Source organism: Saccostrea cucullata, unplaced genomic scaffold (genome assembly GCF_032062105.1).
Source record: "Saccostrea cucullata isolate Sc308-1 unplaced genomic scaffold, CSIRO_AGI_Scuc_v1 ctg5347, whole genome shotgun sequence".
In the NCBI taxonomy this organism is placed as follows: domain Eukaryota; kingdom Metazoa; phylum Mollusca; class Bivalvia; order Ostreida; family Ostreidae; genus Saccostrea; species Saccostrea cuccullata.
The window spans coordinates 1,084-18,376 of record NW_026929572.1 but is presented as its reverse complement, the minus strand read 5'-3'; the positions used below and the strand labels follow the sequence as shown (position 1 = coordinate 18,376).

The 17,293-nt window shown below is 33.8% G+C and overlaps 1 protein-coding gene across 1 annotated transcript; it reads right to left on the bottom strand.

Moving 5' to 3' along the window:
* Nucleotides 1–445: 445 nt before the first annotated feature.
* LOC134281259 (uncharacterized) lies at nt 446–16,783 on the bottom strand. Its single transcript, XM_062763737.1, has 7 exons — nt 16,726–16,783; nt 14,212–14,299; nt 13,798–13,823; nt 12,119–12,308; nt 2,417–2,872; nt 1,023–2,219; nt 446–717 (listed from the first exon to the last, which is right to left on the bottom strand). The coding sequence occupies exons 2-7, from the start codon at nt 14,294–14,296 to the stop codon at nt 452–454; spliced, it is 2,220 nt and encodes a 739-aa protein (XP_062619721.1). The 5' UTR covers nt 14,297–14,299; nt 16,726–16,783; the 3' UTR covers nt 446–451.
* Between the last annotated feature and the right edge of the window lie 510 nt (nt 16,784–17,293).

Genomic DNA, 17,293 nt, shown 5'->3' with positions numbered 1-17,293 from the left:
TTTTGTCTGCCACAGCTGCGCACGCACCTTTGTCTGAAAATTCACCAACAAGTAAGGTGTCTGAAATCTCAGTATCGCTTTCTATAGAATCCGAGTTGATCATTAGAAGATTTCCTGTACAGGATTTTGATCCAGGCTTTTGTACTGGAATAGAAATATTTTCCGAGAGAGGTATATTGTACTTCCGTGAGGTACAGATACCAAAAACGATTCCATATTTTGCTTGTGGTTTGCAGATGATCTCCAAGAATCGATCATTTCATAATTTTTAAGGGTTAAACTTGTATGAATCCTTACGAGAATCTTTTGCTATCTCACCCTTTGGTTCTTTTTTCTTCACTTGTCGGTCTCTTGGACGATTTGAATCTGAACAGAAGGATCTAAACACATCGACAACTACTTTCGTAGTTTGTTCGGTAAAATTGACAATATGTACCGTCTTTCATAATTTTTAAGGGTTAAACTTGTATGAATCCTTACGAGAATCTTTTGCTATCTCACCCTTTGGTTCTTTTTTCTTCACTTGTCGGTCTCTTGGACGATTTGAATCTGAACAGAAGGATCTAAACACATCGACAACTACTTTCGTAGTTTGTTCGGTAAAATTGACAATATGTACCGTCTTTAAATTTACACCCTCTGCTAATGAGAAACATTCAATGGCTTGTAGCATAACGGTAGCATATGTTGCTAGATATTGTGGATTCTGAATTGAACCTAAAAAGGCAAAACAATATATATGAGAACCCTATTTAAAAACTTGTTAGCCCCTAAAAAATTCTTACCGCGTACAACCAACTTTGACTTAAAGATCAAGGTGAAGTTTCAAAACAAATTGAAAAAAACATAAAAAAGAACAACATAATTTTAAAAGCAAAATAGCCTAAAGTGTATATCCTCTTGTCTAAAAAGATAAACAGCGCTCAGTCTTGCTAAAATTAAATCAAGTCTCACGAATATTTGTAATTAAATAAACGAACACGATTCTTAACTCATGGGTCATTCCCAGTAAATATACTCACCTGTTCCTAATAATGATAATGCAATGGAAAACAATTTCTTCTTTTTAACCTTTTCATTATTTGCTGCATTTAGTATTTTAAGCGTTGTATCCCATAATTGTTGTTGGTAAAATCCTGAGGGAAGATCATCCGGAAATTCATCAATAATGGCATGTAATACGATTTGAAAACCAAGATAGCCTGCACCCGTCCGTAAAACTTCGGTGGTGTAATATTTTTTCGTCCCCGAAAACAGTTGTGCATGCTCCTTCTGATATGGTTTTCCTGCTTTTTTGAGAATTGCTTTTGCAAGTTGGCCGTTTCCAGGTACTTTGGGATTTTCTGTTGACACCAGAATATCTACATTTTGAATCTTTGTGAGGTCCTCGGTGTAAATGAGTACACAAAGATTATTAACCTCAAAGATTTCCGTCTCTCCACTGGAGTTAATCTGTTTACAGTTAGACATTTTTGCAGTATGAGCAGAGGATTGGGTGGGTGTTTGAGACTGAATTAAATTGGTTGGATATTGGGGTACAGGAGTTGGGTTGCTTGGGTATGGGAGTAGAAGAGTTGGATTGCTTGGAAAAGGGTGTAATGGAGTTGGATTGCTTGGAAAAGGGTGTAATGGAGTTGGATTGCTTGGAAAAGGGTGTAATGGAGTTGGATTGCTTTGGGGTACAGGAGATGGATTGCTTGGATATGGGTGTACAAGAGTTATATTGCCGGGGTATTGGTGTAACGGCGTTCGATTGCTTGGATATGGGGGTACTGGAGTTAGATTGCTTGGGGTTACAGGAGTTGGATTGCTTGGAAATCGGGGAACAGGAGTTGAATTGCCAGGGTATATGAGTACAGGAAGTGGATTGCATGGGTATGAGAGTACTGTAGATGTCGTGCATGGAATTGGAAAATGCTGTTGTCCTGGCACAAAAGTGGATGGACACAAACTAGAAAAATCTGTAGGATTTTTCGCTCGCCCTTGAAATTTTCGTAGTTCTCTCAACCGCATCATCACAGAATTTTCCTCAAGATATCCCGGGTTGTCAAGAGCAATTTGATATGTGTCAATTACTAGTCCAATCATATCATTGTTTTTATCAATAAAATGAATTTCTTTGATTGCATTTTTCGTCTTTTCTAGAAAGTTTTGATATTCCATAACAGATTTTACATACATTGCTGCAGCTGCAATATTTGGTATGCCATAAATTTTACCTGAAAATGACAAATCATAATATACAAGAAACTAAAAAAAAAAACACATAATGCTGAACTGATAAAAAAAGAAGGAAATTAAGTAAAGCATTTTTTTTAAAAAAGGATATTTGAAAATTCTTTACTCCTAGACATAAATTTAAGGAAAAAAGAAACATTTCGATTGCATTCTCTTGGATATTAAAAAAATTACTTACTAGAGCCTATAGGGGGCAGAGCAATAGATTTAACACCTCTTTCACACGCTGTTATCAGAGCTCTCGATACAGTTTCATAGACATCCCTAAGACACTGTGTTTTGCTTCCGCTGTCATAATTTTCCCAACGTGGACAAGCACAGTGAATTAAGTATTTACAGGGAAGCCGTCCCGCAAAGGTGACCAAATTGTCTTTCGTTTTTACATGTCTTCTAGATTTAACCACTTCAGCAACTTCATCCCCTGCCTCCCTTAGTATTGCCTCTGAGAAACCGCCTGCTTTGCCTCTATCCCAGATGCTGATAATAGCGTCAAGATTGCCTCTGGGTTTTGTAATTGATCCACTGTAAATCTTGAAAACAAGGATACCATTTTCCCATCTCACGATAAATTCTTTCCCGATTCCTAATGCCGATGCCCTCGTGCACAGGTCACCAATTTCAGAGAAATTCTTCACTGAATAAAAATATATATGACCGTAAAGCCAAAATCACAAGACAAATACATGGAAACTAAATTGAAAGTAGACGTAATTATATGTTTTTCATATAAATTTTGTATGTCTTTTCATTCTTGCAATACTTTGCACTTCGAAGATTTGATTTCTAAATCTGGTTCATTTTTAGACGTATCGGAATGTTTTCATAAAAAAGAAGAATAAAAAATGGCAAAATTACTAGAGTAGAGATCTCAACCAATTATATCCTCAAGGTTTGTTTACGTGGATGTCGTTTATCACACAGGTTGCGCAGCTATACAGATAGATCTATCTATTTTATGTATACGCTTAAGCTTATTTACCGTGCAATTAATCTTAAAAATAACAGACATTTGCAACTTTATGCATATTGTATGTTATGATGAAAGGTAGTTTGATACATTTACCGATGTAACCATTTTTATTTGGTAAATGTAGTTTAAAGTTCTAAAGAACGAGTGCACCGCGGTAAAATGTTAAAAAAATAAACACTCAAATTAAGCAAAATTTTTCATCTCAAATCATTAATTGATATTTAAACCATACAATTCAACAAATTTTACCGCTGAAATCCATATATAGAAACACAAAGAATTCATTTTACATGGATACCCACTTCCGCCCCAGCCCTGGGTTGAACTCTCGACCTTCGGAATCTGTCTCCTAGCAGTGCAGGAACAGCGCGATAGACCGCACGGCTATCTAGGCAAGTCAAAAAACTTGCTTTCGATGCCGATGGAATTCTCGCGGCGCTGCCCTACACTACACGGTCATTGAGAATAGAAGTGAGATACAGTTATTTGGACATTAGTTTTAACAGAGGATTGTTACCAATACATGTTGTAATGAAATTAATTATTATATATAAAGCACATTTTACAACAACTCTTAAAATAACATAACTGCCCTAAGTGAATAAAAAGCACAAAAAACTTGCTTTCGATGCCGATATTAATATCAATTAATATCTACAATTTAACTTCCTAAAAATTTATTTCAATGATATATATATATATATATATATATATATATATATATATATATATATATATATATATATATATATATATATATATATATATGAATATATGAAAGTTACCAAAATCTTGTATGACTTTGACTGATAGTTCCTAATATATTGAAATTGATATGTCAAAAGCCCCCAAAATTAAAATAAAAATTCTCATTATTTCCCTTACACATTGTTAACAGCCTTGTTTTTCCTATGCATAAGTTCACCAGAGCATTTATCTTTCTCATAGGATTATTATTCAACTCCTCGGACAATAGTCTAAATGGTTGAGAGTAGCTGTATTATTCCAATGCTAACAAATGAATGCCACAAATTTTCGTTTTATGATAGAATTTACAGAATTCAGCTGGTTTCGTACACGTGAATGTTTGTAAGAACGTCTCGACAAACACTGGCTACATTTACCCAGTGTAAACATGCTAAAACATTAAATGCAAAGATAAGTTTCAGTGTTTATTTAACGCATGCAGAGGTGTTAATTAGCCAAAGGAAATAACTTCTCACTTGAACGCACACACAGTCAGCTGTCCAGGTTCAGTTAACATATAGCATGGAGCAGTTAGGGGATTTAAAGGGTATGCAAAGTGAAAAACAAGAGTTAACAGGTCTGGACGATTTCCAAATATGGATTTCAAGAAAGATAATCATAATTTGCTATAAAAACACAGGAAAACAAAGTGCCTATCCCTCTGACCAATCAGATAACGGCATTCAGACAAACCCATGAGAAAATAAATAAAACACGTGGTATTAATCTTTTTTTGCTCAAAAGATTTTTAAAAACAATTTTTTGAAAACTTTATGCACATTTAGGAATGATACAGCATATATGACAAAGAAGAAGTCTCAATAAGCCATTATCTGTGGTCCCTGGTCACTCGTCAAATTTTAAACTTTCATTAAGACAATAAAAAAGTAAATTATATTATTCTCTTATGTCTGTAGTATATGCGCCAACGTTTAAAAATATCAAATAATTGCAAAAAACAACACACCAAGCTGTGTTTTGAAGGTGGGGTCCTTTGATTTTCACGAATATCAAAAGAAATTTGTGACAGGTACCCACTTCACAGCTTTCGTAAACATCGAGCGCAGGCTTGTTCAAAGTCGAGATTAAAATATAATGTGTATATTATATTTATACAGATTGTGTGTAAATATCTTGGTTGAACAACATTGCGCTCTATGTTTTCTAATTAAAAGTATCATGATTTTGCATCTGTTTGGTGAGTACATTTACATAGGATTAACCTCTTGTTGACCTGCTAAGAATAGATAATATGTCACGTGATTCCATTCCGCCACAGGTGAATACTTTCGGAAAGCGTGTTTTCTGTAGGTAGCGACACATTTAGCTCGTATTTGAAAAATGCAGACACCAGCTTTCATTTTTTTAAATTAAAAAAAAGGTTCTCTCTAGACTTCGATGAATATCACTAATGTTAAACTTTGGCGATTTTCCGGGACAAATTCTAATTCATATGCACGTAATCCCAACTTTCCACGAATTAATATATACGAGTAGATGTATAAAAATACACATTTAATCAATTTCTTGCGAAAAAGCAAACAATACCAAAGACGTATTTCTTTTCTTTCAGTTTTGAGAAGGGTTTCCTTTTTTTCTTTATCAAATTCAGGTTTCTTGTGGTGTTTTTTTTCTCAGCACCCCCTGTGTGTATTAAATTAAAAACTAAAAAAAAAAGACTCCCACCCACCCCAAGTTCAGAAGAATACGAATGATGCAAAATAAAATTCAAGCTTATTGAAAATTATTTTTCTCCATCGTATATTGTTTTTTATTTCTTATCTCACGCTACAACTCATCGTTGTCTTCCCTTATATTTATATAATACCTAATTTAAATGTCTCCGCCCATTTGTATGTAATAGAGGAACCGCACTCTGTTCGAAAGAAAATGTTCCGGAATTTGTGTGTTCAGTAGGTGTTGAAAATCGGCTTGTATTTCTTGATATTCCAAGTTACTAATAATGATTGTACAAAATGTTAATTAGAAATATTTTGTTATACACAATGAAACTAAAAATAATACCGTATCCTCATGTATATTTTGTAAAATAAGGGCAAAAAAGGGACCACGCTACTATACTTAAGTGGAAAACTCCTTTACCGTGTATAAACACAACTTGAACGCTTATAATAAATTCAAGTGGGATAAAACATCCGTCAATACGAGGTTGCAATCCCCCCCCCCCCGAAAAAAAATCATGTTAAGAAATTTAATATAAACGCGGTAAAATCTGTTTTTTGAGCCTGGCATAAAAAATATATTCATATGGGAATATATTAAGAATAGTCTAACTATTCCCTCAGTGTTTCTTTAAAAAAAATCGTCCAGTCTCTGATATGCGTGTTAAGTTATTGTGAAAAAGCATTAATGTACACCCCTTTTTTCTCTACCTTTTACACTTTTTCTTTGTTCCATTTTAAGTTAACATAACATGGTATTCAGCGCTCATGAAACTCGTGATACTTTTAGACTACATGTAAATAACGGATTTTTTCCGTTATTTCCTGATCATGACAAGGAGCACACGGCGGGTGTGACCGATCGGCAGGGGATGCTCACTCCTCCATGGCACCTGATCCCACCTCTGTTGTTTTGGGGGTCCGTGTTTGCTCTGCTCTTATTTTGTATTGTTTTATGGACTTTGAGATTGAATACTGTTCGTTATCTCCATATCATCCTTCTTCACGTAGTAGAAACGATGAACACGTGCATGTAGTATAAAATATACCGATGAAAACGCGATATCGATGCAAATCGGACATGCAGCTTAAGCAGAATAATTTTTACCGACATAAAATATGTTCTGCAAATATTAAAATTGATAATAACTTGAGGGTGTCATCTTTTCTTCCGTTGACAATGACATTGTTATATACGTGCAGTATTTTTTTTCAAGATGAAAATGTTAAGTTTGTTCAGGGTAAATATGTTGGGAATACCTTATTCTTCCAAATTTGTCAGTTTATATTCTAACTATTTCTTGTCAAATAATCTTTTTGAAAAAAAAGCAAGTGTTCTCTTTATGTTTCTTTGGATTATTTTTTTGGGTGTGTAAAAATGCTGTTGTCTGATTGGACAGGAAAATATCTACGTGTAAATGATGTATATTTATACAATTTTCAGTTATCGTTCTTGACTTCCTTATTTGGAAATCGACCAAACCTGTTAAATATTAGTAATTTTATTAAATACAAAATTCAAGACAACTAGCGGTACCGTGAGCAATGAGCTCATTAAATGATACCCCTGCCTCCCATATGAATATAATGGCACTGTCCATTTTTTGCTGTGGGAAACCAAAAAAAATGTGTCGGATCAAAAAGTTAAATAAGAAGTGCAAAATAGCAATATGAAACTAGAGGTACTGTGAGCAATGAGCTCACTAAATAATACCCCCCGCCTCCCATATGAATATAATGGCAGTATCCATGTTTTGCTCTGGAAAATTCAAAATATATATCAGATCAAAAAGTAAAATAGGAGGTGCACAATGGCAATATGTAATAAAGATTCTGTGAAAGTTTCATTAAATTTCCTTCACTGGTATGAGAGGAGTTGCGGATAAGAGAAGGGTACCCCAAAGCGTAACAGACGGACGGACGGACGGACAGACAGACGGACGGACGGACAGACGTACAGACGGACGGAATTAACGATTACTATATACCCTCCCGCTTTTCAAGCGGGGGGTATAAAAAATTCTGTAAAAGTTTCAAATTTCATTCAGTGCTATATGTGGATTTGCGGATAAGAGATGGGTACCCATAAGCGTAAACAGACGGACGGACGGGTGGACTGATCATTGTATACAATCCTGCTTTTCAAGCGGGGGATATAATAAAATGATTTAATATCAAGCAATAAAATAGGAATCTAAAGAGATCGTTTTTTGAAAACGAAATGAGAAAACTACAAAGCATAGCTGCTGATTTTTTCTGCTTATAATGACTGTTCTCAAATATTATATAATGTATGCAGGTTAAAATATCAAGTTGTTTTGTGTGTGACATAAAATTAAGCATGCATTGTGAATGTACATACCAGGAACAAATTTTCTCATCTCACACAAAAAATTAAGTGCATTTGAATTTCCAAAATTTCTTTAAATCTAAATATCTAATTATGAAATTCGAATTGTTTAAATATGGATGCTGAATCTTGAAAAAAATATTTTCCAGAAAATTTACAGTATCAAAACCTCATGTATTTCATGTATTTACATATGTAACTAAATATGTACCCCTTCTTTAGTGAGAGAGGCATCTATTAAGGCAAAAATATTTAAATTTTGAAAAAAAAACCTTTAATTTGTTTGTGTTATATTTATCTCTATTAAAACGTATTAATAAGTGATATAAATTTTGTAAGTTTTTAAGAAAAAAAGTATCATTTCATAATCATTTATTTTCACGACAAAATGACGCGAATTTAAAGCTTTGAAAATTGTCGTCACGTGCAAAATCCCCAATGATAATTTTCAAAAGTTGGCATGTATATTTTTCCAATTCATTTTTAAAAGCATAAGAACACCGTGCTGACAAATCTCTAAACGTACCAGAACGAAAGAATACACAAATACAGGCCATTTAATAAATACGTGACTGACGCGAATTCATACATTTTGGAAAATTATTTGCTGGTGAAATCTATTTCATTTCAACATCTTATTCCTACTTTAGGTCCCTCTGAATATCGGTGTGTAAAATGCCTTATAGGCATTTGATGTTATTTTTAACATAAATTTACGGAAATTGTTTTTTTGCTTTATAAATACGCTATCGATGAAATTTTTTTTTCAAAAAAATGATTCCAAATAGTAGACTATCGATCGAATAATGCAATCGAATGTTCGAAAAAGGAAAACAACTATTTTGACATCCCTTATTTATTTTATTGAATATTTGAATATATTCGAATCCTCCTATCAAATATTCGAATATCAGTGATTGACAATTTTGATAAGGGCCCTGATTTTTTTCAAGTGCTGTTTCCTGCCATACGTATGTCATGTTAATGTAAACTTCGTGGCAACTCCACTTCCATTCCTTACATATGAATTGAAATGTTTAAAACATTTATAATGCGGTAATTCGCGCCTTTTTCTCATGGTTTATCATACTCAGCTGGTTTGTAGAAATAAATTGAGTCAAATTCAAGACGTCTTATGTCGATAACTTGTATTTTGACTGAAAATATAGTTTTTATTTTCTTTTTCCGCAAAAACAACTGTCAGCTGGGTTCTGTATGAAAATGGTAGTGCTTACCTTTGCATCGAAAAGTGTCCAATGCATGGTTAATTTGTGTCCGATGTAGGGTGAAATTAGCATACTATTAAAAACCAGCTCTAACAAGAATTAAACAGGTCGAGGAAACTACCTTATATGGATATTGTTGTCATTGCGCACAAAGGTGCTCACAGCAAACAATGGTCCAATCTAGTGAATGAGCCGAAAAGCATGATGGTCTACTACATGTTTATTTTTACTACAAACACGTGGGTTAAGGGAAATTTAGGATCCGATTTCAATTGACTGCTGGAAAGTCAATTTACAATTTTTTGAAATGTGTTTGAGAAAAAAACGAAGAATAGGTACTAATCAAGAATTCCCATGCTCACATTAACAAACAAAGTCAGTTTTCCTTGTTGAATAGTACTTTGAAAAACCGCTCACAAAGTTTCCACAAGTAAGAAATAAAGGACTCCAGTACTTGATAATCGTAAATTTGCCATGTAACCGGCTGAATTAGTTATTGCTCAGTTATTTGTTAGTAGAAATTTAAAGTTCATGCATTTACAAAGAGGACTTGAGTTGCACGTTTTTTTTTATTAATTTAACCCTATATTAATTCTCATGTGCATTGATCATAGAACGTGTATAGAAAAGCATAATGTATGTTTCGAAGTTGTATACGTTATAAACATTGTCAATACGTGAGCAAACCTCAGAGTAGGTTTTTTTTTACCGATGAATAGCCACGTGAAATTGACTTTTCACTGACAGTGGGAAAGCTGTAAACAAACTAGTCTGCATCATCCAGACGTTTGCGTTTAACTCCACAAACTGTTTGTGGAGGTAAACGCAAACGTCTGGATGATGCAGACTATAAACAAACAGACTTGTACAATGGAGTGGGGAATACCCCAATTTTTATCATTGTTAATCATTTGTATGTAAATGTGAGCATGGGGTTAGTAGATGATAATGTACATATTATATTATGCGTGTAAAATGCTGGAAAAGTGAATCACGTTTTTCCGAGAGCGATTAAAAAAAAGGCTTTTTCGAAACACACATGTAGTATATTTGGTAGTAACCCATAATGCAACTCATTGAGCTGATTGGTCGATTAGTCAGTCACGTTGGTTCCTCACTTAACATGTAAATTTATTCCGACGTCACAGAAAATAGTTTCCTCGACCTGTTAAACAAACATTGAAATGAAATTTCTTCATAATTTATGAAAAATTATCAATCCCCGACAAAATTCACCGAAGTCCGACTCGTTCCGTGGAAGTCGAATTTAAACGAACTATAATTCTAAAAATTGCAAAATCATAAATTTCGGGTTATTCCCCTTTGAAGATGTAAAATATGACGTAACTTCAAGGCCATTCTCGGTGTATTTTTATCACAACATGATAAACACAATCGGTATCATTAAAAAATTTAAATCTTCATCTTTAAGACAGAAACAAATAAATACACAGAACTCTTAAGTTGAAAGAGAGTTTATTGCCTAAAGTTGTCCGAAGCAAGGTATGTGTCCGATGCATGGTGAACTCACCCTAACTCATACATCCGAGGTTAGATGTAGGGGATCCAAATCTGCCGAGGTGAGCCTAATGACCCACTTGTGAGGAAGGCATATGGGACAAAAAGAGTAGAAAAAATGTCTTTGTATACAAGTATACATGTTGTAAACGATAATTGACACAAGTGTCAAAAACTGGCTACATTAAATGTTTTCAGTTTTTTATGCTGTTTTTCATAGTAATATTTTTTTCTGAATAAGACCCCTATCCAGTTCACGTTTAAAAAAATCTCATTTTGAATTTAAAAAAAAAGAAAAGAAAATAAGAATCTGCGATTTGTGTATCCAAAATATAGTCCTGAACAAAATTTAATGCAAAATGCAAAAGTTTAAACATCTTAAATTGTGATCCACTTTGCTCAAATTATATACATGTACATATTTTCAAAATCATTTCACAAAATTTTTAAACAAATTGATTAGATAGGTACAGAACTACAAAATAAAATGTGTTTCTATTTTGCAAATATCTTTTTCACCATGCCAAAGCACTCTGAGTTTGTGTCAAGTCCTCCAAAATATTGTCTGGTTTTATCGTACTTCTGCACAAATAAGCACACTTATATTCATCACTTCAATGATGTTTCCTCGATATATATGTACTTTGAAACTACTTTATCTCCTACAAAATGTTCGTCACGTCCTTTATAGCAACCTTTTGGAGGAGTTCTACCCATATGAAAGAATTTTGAAGACTGCACTGCGCCGTTGGCACTCGATGATACACCCCTGATCTAGATAGCAGATGTCAGTATGTGTGAACCACTGTGATTCCATGGACTGTCTACGTCCCAGGCCGCTATTTCCTGACGCTAAATTACTTTTCATGGTTCTCAATAAGCTCTTCTCTTAATAAGACCATCACGATATTTACTGCATAATGATCCTAGCATTTCGTCGCCCCCGAGGTGCAGTGGTTAGAGTGTCTGCTCTAGAGTCGCGAAGTAAGGAGTCAATCCTTACGTCGCGGTGTCGATTCCAACTGTGGGACGAGGAGACCGGTTCTTAGGATGAGACTGTATAAACCGAGATCCCGTGTCGCAGTAGGCGCTGGCATGAAAAAGACACCCCTGCTCAAGGGTCCTCAAGGCCGAGTATACAACAAAATTTGCAGCACTCCACCGGTAAGTGGTGGCGTTTCCTTATGAGTGAAAAATTCTCAAGAGGGACGTTAAACAGGTAGAATCAATCAATCCTAGCATATCGTCTTTGTCGCTTACAAGATTAAATTCTAGCTGTTGGAAGTTTTACTTTCATAAAACGTAAAATTGCTTTGAAGTAACATGTCTCGATAGATAATTTTAAAGCTACAGAACTATCAAATATTATTTATTCATTAATTCTTACCTGTTTCGTCGTACTTTATTTCTGTGTGTATTTTGCTCTTAGAATCTTCCAGCGTGTATTCTTCCCTACAATGATGATTCTGTGCACAATCTTGACAATGTGACTTACGACAGTCATTACAATAACGCTGAGCATGTTGTGAGCAGTTGCTGCATTTCACGATGTCCTGTCCTTGGAATGATGGTAAATCCTGTTAAATGTGCTCAAAAATTTTATTAATTGAATAAAGTAAATGACGCCGTGTGTAGAGAAAAATATATACAAAACTTCATTTTGTAGCTAATGATGCATTTCATAGCATATCACCAAAAGCAAGGGATGTCAATTTGTAACCGGTTAATCGGGATCATGAAACCGACTTAGACTTAAGTCAAAATTTCAGTTATCTATAAAATCTTTAAAACTTGTTAAAGGAAACTCATAATTTGCATACAACAGCAGACTGATGATACAAAATCAGAAGGCATTTTCATTTTGGGCTGCTTGACCTCTTAAAATATTCAGCATCTAAGGCATTTTTTGACTTAAGCTTAAGATGCTTCATGATCCCGGGGCCTGTATTTTTAAAATGATATTTAAAACATCGCCGTATAAAGCACTTTTAATTATAGTATGTCTATACTTATTTTGCCGTCATCTATTAAATTACGTAGTAAATTGCATTGGTGTCGGAAGCAAATTGAAAATGGGGGTTCTAAGTGTAAAAAAATTAATTTTGTACCTTCCAAAAAACCTGACAAGCAAAAAAAAAAAAAAATTAGGGAAATTTCTATTTCCCACTCACGAAAATCCTATACCAAGGTATCAAGGGGGGGGGGGGGGGGGGGGTACCAAATTTTTTTTTTTTCAAATACCACTACCTTTTCTATTTATAACCTATACTGCGATGTGTCTGTGGAAAGTGGGGGGGGGGGGGGGGCTAAACCTACGAAGCAATGTTCAATGTCTATACTATATATCCCCCCCGGTTCCGACGCCTATGAATTGTAAATAAAGTTAAAGTTCAGACATAGACTAGTTCTGATTGTTGTGAAAACGCAGAATTAACTTCTTTACTTCTGCGTTGGAAAATCATCCCTTTATGATTTCTCAAGCAAGATTCACGGTTTTCTGAATTTTTCTTGTCTTTTGAAATTGAAATAAAATATACTCATATGCACATAAAATTCCCCGATCAAAAAAAAGGATCACTTCTAACGTCATTTTTAGCCATTTTGTGTATATGAGAAAAAAATCAAGATGTATATCTTGATACGACTAACCGGTTAATCGGTCGGAACGTTTAGCGGTTTACCGAGTGTTTTTAGTCATATACCTAAAATCTTAAATGAAAATAGTTGTATTTTCATCTGAACGATAAATAAGAGGTGCTACTTTCCATAATGCTATTCACTAACTGATACCTCAGCTACAATAATTTTACTTTACTTTGCTCTGTCACTAAAGACAAATAAGACTCTTTTCCACATGAAGCACTAGATCAACCTAAGCCACCAACATCAGTCCTTGGAAGGGCTTAAGGTAAAACATGTATCAGGTGGTGGGAAAAAAGATATATAAGGTGGGTTCATAATCATAAATCAAATTTTACATGGGTATGTAAAAGAGAATTAACTCTTCTTGAAATGGGCTTTGATGTTTTGTTTTTGTTAAATAGTTTCTGTTTTTGGTTCCATTACCTTCTCACCAACTTCAATTTCTTCATCTGTAAATTCAAAGAAAAGGTATGACACTAATTTTTAAATTAATTAAAGATGTAAGAAGTATGAAAGTAAAACAACAACTTTCAATCCATAAAAAGTGTAAGAAGAATGACACTTTTAATGTATTATCAAAGAAATATTATTCTATTGCTTACATGAATTTATATTGCAGAAATTTCCTTTAACAGCATTAACCTACAGATTCTCATCACCTTATTTCGAAGTAACTTCATTGAGGGTCAAAGTTTTTTTTTTTATATTTTAGAATATAGATTTATTTTCTTTTTAAAAAGAGGAATGGTTGAAACGACTATTTCATTTATATAAAAAAAAAATTGAAGCTATTAAATTGAATTTCAGGAACGTGTAAATTAACACCAATATTATTACCTGTACTAACTATTCTTTGTGCATCATCTGAGTCTTCGTCACTTGAACTGGCGATGATTCTGATATTGCCTACATGATAAGCCATCTTCTACGAATAAAGAAAAATCTATCTGTTATAAATATAACCATGAACCTATTCCTCTATGTATAACGTAGCTTTCATAATATGCTCAAAAGAAGATACACTATTTGATAGAGTTGTTTTAGACTACCCGAATGTTCCTAAATGTCATAGGTATGATGTCAATTTCGTTTAAATGAAGAATGTTGTTTGTGCAGACTTTTTCTGAAGTTTTCAATGTATTCTAACAATACTTTATCGATTGTCATTATAGACAAACAGTGATAGGAATGAATTTGGATATTTTTAAAAATACGAGGAACAATTACATGTATGCTCAAGGAGGAGAAATATTTCTTTCAAATCCCAATTTTTTGCCTGTAGAATCTGTTTTTTTAGTGTAGATTTTATTTTCAAATTGCACTGTTAACGAAGTTGAACAGAAACAATTAATTCATTGGCTACCTGAATTTATTATAGTAACAACCTATTTTAGGTAACAATAATTATAAATCCATACGCAGCCTGCCGTTTGTTCAAGTTGTAAATCTCTATTGTGTGACTCATTGCATACTGAGGATGACTCCTAAACTTTACATAACTGAATTCCTCCGTACATCATTTTTATTATTTACTGAATTTTTTTTAAAAATTGTATTTTACAAATTTAAATAACAGAGACTTACGAATATGATCTAAATTCATGTCACAACTGCTATACAATATTCTAAACCTTTATCAATTTTAACTGCTGTCCTAAATTTCCTTCGGATAAATGCAATACTTAAACAAGAGATGTTTGTAAAACACTTATGCCCTCTCCCCTCAAATTGGAAGTCCAAAAGGGCATAACTCTGTCTAAAATGGTTCGATCCTACCCCAAACATACTTGACCTAGATATTCAGCTGAAAAATCTGCATACTAAATTTCATTTTAATATGTGCAACCTCTACAAAGAAAATGAATGGAAACTGAAATTAAGTGGAATTTCTAAGTCCAAGGGGCATAACTCTAACAAAAAGGGCCCGGTGGGTATCCGGGTTAGAATAGGTCCTCAATACCCCCTTGCTTGTAGTAAAAGGCGACTAAATGGGGCGGTCTTTCGGATAAAACCGTATAAAATCGTATAAACCGAGGCCCCGTGTCACGACAAAGATCCCTCCCTGCTCAAAGACGGTAAGTGCCGAGCATAGGCCTAAATTTGCAGCCCTTCACCGGCAATGGTGACGTCTCCATACCAGTGAAATATTCTGGAGAGGGACGTTAAACAGTATACAATCAATCAATCTAACAAAAAGGATGCGATCATATCCAAAACATAACTTGACCTAGATATTTATCTGATATATCTGTATACTAAATGTCATTTCAATATGTGCAACCTCCGAAAGGAAATGAACGGAAACTGCAAATAAGTGGAATTTATCTAAGTCCAAGGGGCATAACTCTAACAAAAGGATGCGATCGTACACAAAACAAAACTTTACCTAGATATCTATCTGATATATCTATACAAAATTTCATTTCAATATGTGCAACCTCTGCAAAGAAAATGAACGGAAACTGCAAATAAGTGGATTTTTTCTGAGTCCAAGAGGCTTTACTCTAACAAAATGGTGCGATCGTACCCAAAACAGAACTTGACCTAGATACTTATCTCCTTAATCTGTATACTAAATTTCATTTCAGTTTGTGCAACCCCGGCGAAGAAAATGAACGGAAACTGCAAATAAATGGAATTTTTCTAAGCCCAAGGGGCATTACTCTGTCAAAATGGTGTGATCCTACCCAAAACAGAACTTGACCTAGATATTTACCTGATAAACCTGTATACCAAATTTCATTCAGTATGTGCAACGGTTGTGAAAAAAATGAACGGAAACTAAATGGACCGACATACCGACAGACAGACAAACGGACAGCAGCAAAGCAGTATGCCCTCCCTTCTTCGAAGGGGGGCATAAAAATATAAGAATAAACTCAATGTATAAAATCTTCCATCACCGCATGGGTTGAGTGTTTAAACATCGTAATGACGTGTTTTTAAAGATAATAATCAAATTTTGAATGTGATGACATACTAGAGCATTTAACAAACGCAAAAAGTAAATAACGACCAGTGATATTGTTGCCATGCGACGATAGACAAAACCGAAAGTTGTGTTTATCTTCATACATATATATAAAGACGTATTTTATATAATAAATCGAATGAAATTATAAGGCAAAATTAAAAATAGACAAGGGTATAAGTTTATAATGTTTGTTAAATTTAATAGCAGTTGACATTATAGCTAAACTTTTAGACACCCTTGTCCTATTTTGATATGAAAGAGAAATCGAAAGTAGATCAACAGTTAACTACAAATGGTTACTTATAGCCACTGAATTTTCTCATATTTGAAAAATTCAGAGCTAATGTTAAAGATAAAAAAAATCTCAATCAATTTACCTTGGAAAATTGCAGTTTTTTTTCCCGAGCCACTACATTTCCACGCTCCTTCTTTATATCCAGTCAGGTGTGACAGTAAGGCCATTCCAAGTCTTTTTTGTGTTTATCATCCACTCTGCAATCAAAATTATATCTTTTTACACAGAAAAACTCAACAAAAATCATAAGGTAAAAAGAATAATTTAAGCACAATTCTAGGATTCCCCATCATCATTTAAGAATTCTTAGAACTAACAATGTACAAGTACCTAAATGAAGTACTAAAGTTCATGGAAGCAAAATGTTTCGGAACATCACTTAAAAAAAGAAAGTTGCTGATTCCAAAAAAGTAAATTGCGTTTCAAACATTTGAATATAAAATCATTTTTTTTTATTTTATAACCTAAAAGCCAATACACTGAATAAAGATTCACGATTTTGAAAAATTATGGATAACTTTGTTCAAATGAAACTCATCCAGTTAATATTAAATTTAAAGGTGCTAAGACACAGATTTTATGTTAATATTTTCTCAATTTTTCTGTCTAATTTTATGACTTACGAAAATATAATAAAAATCTTACTTTTT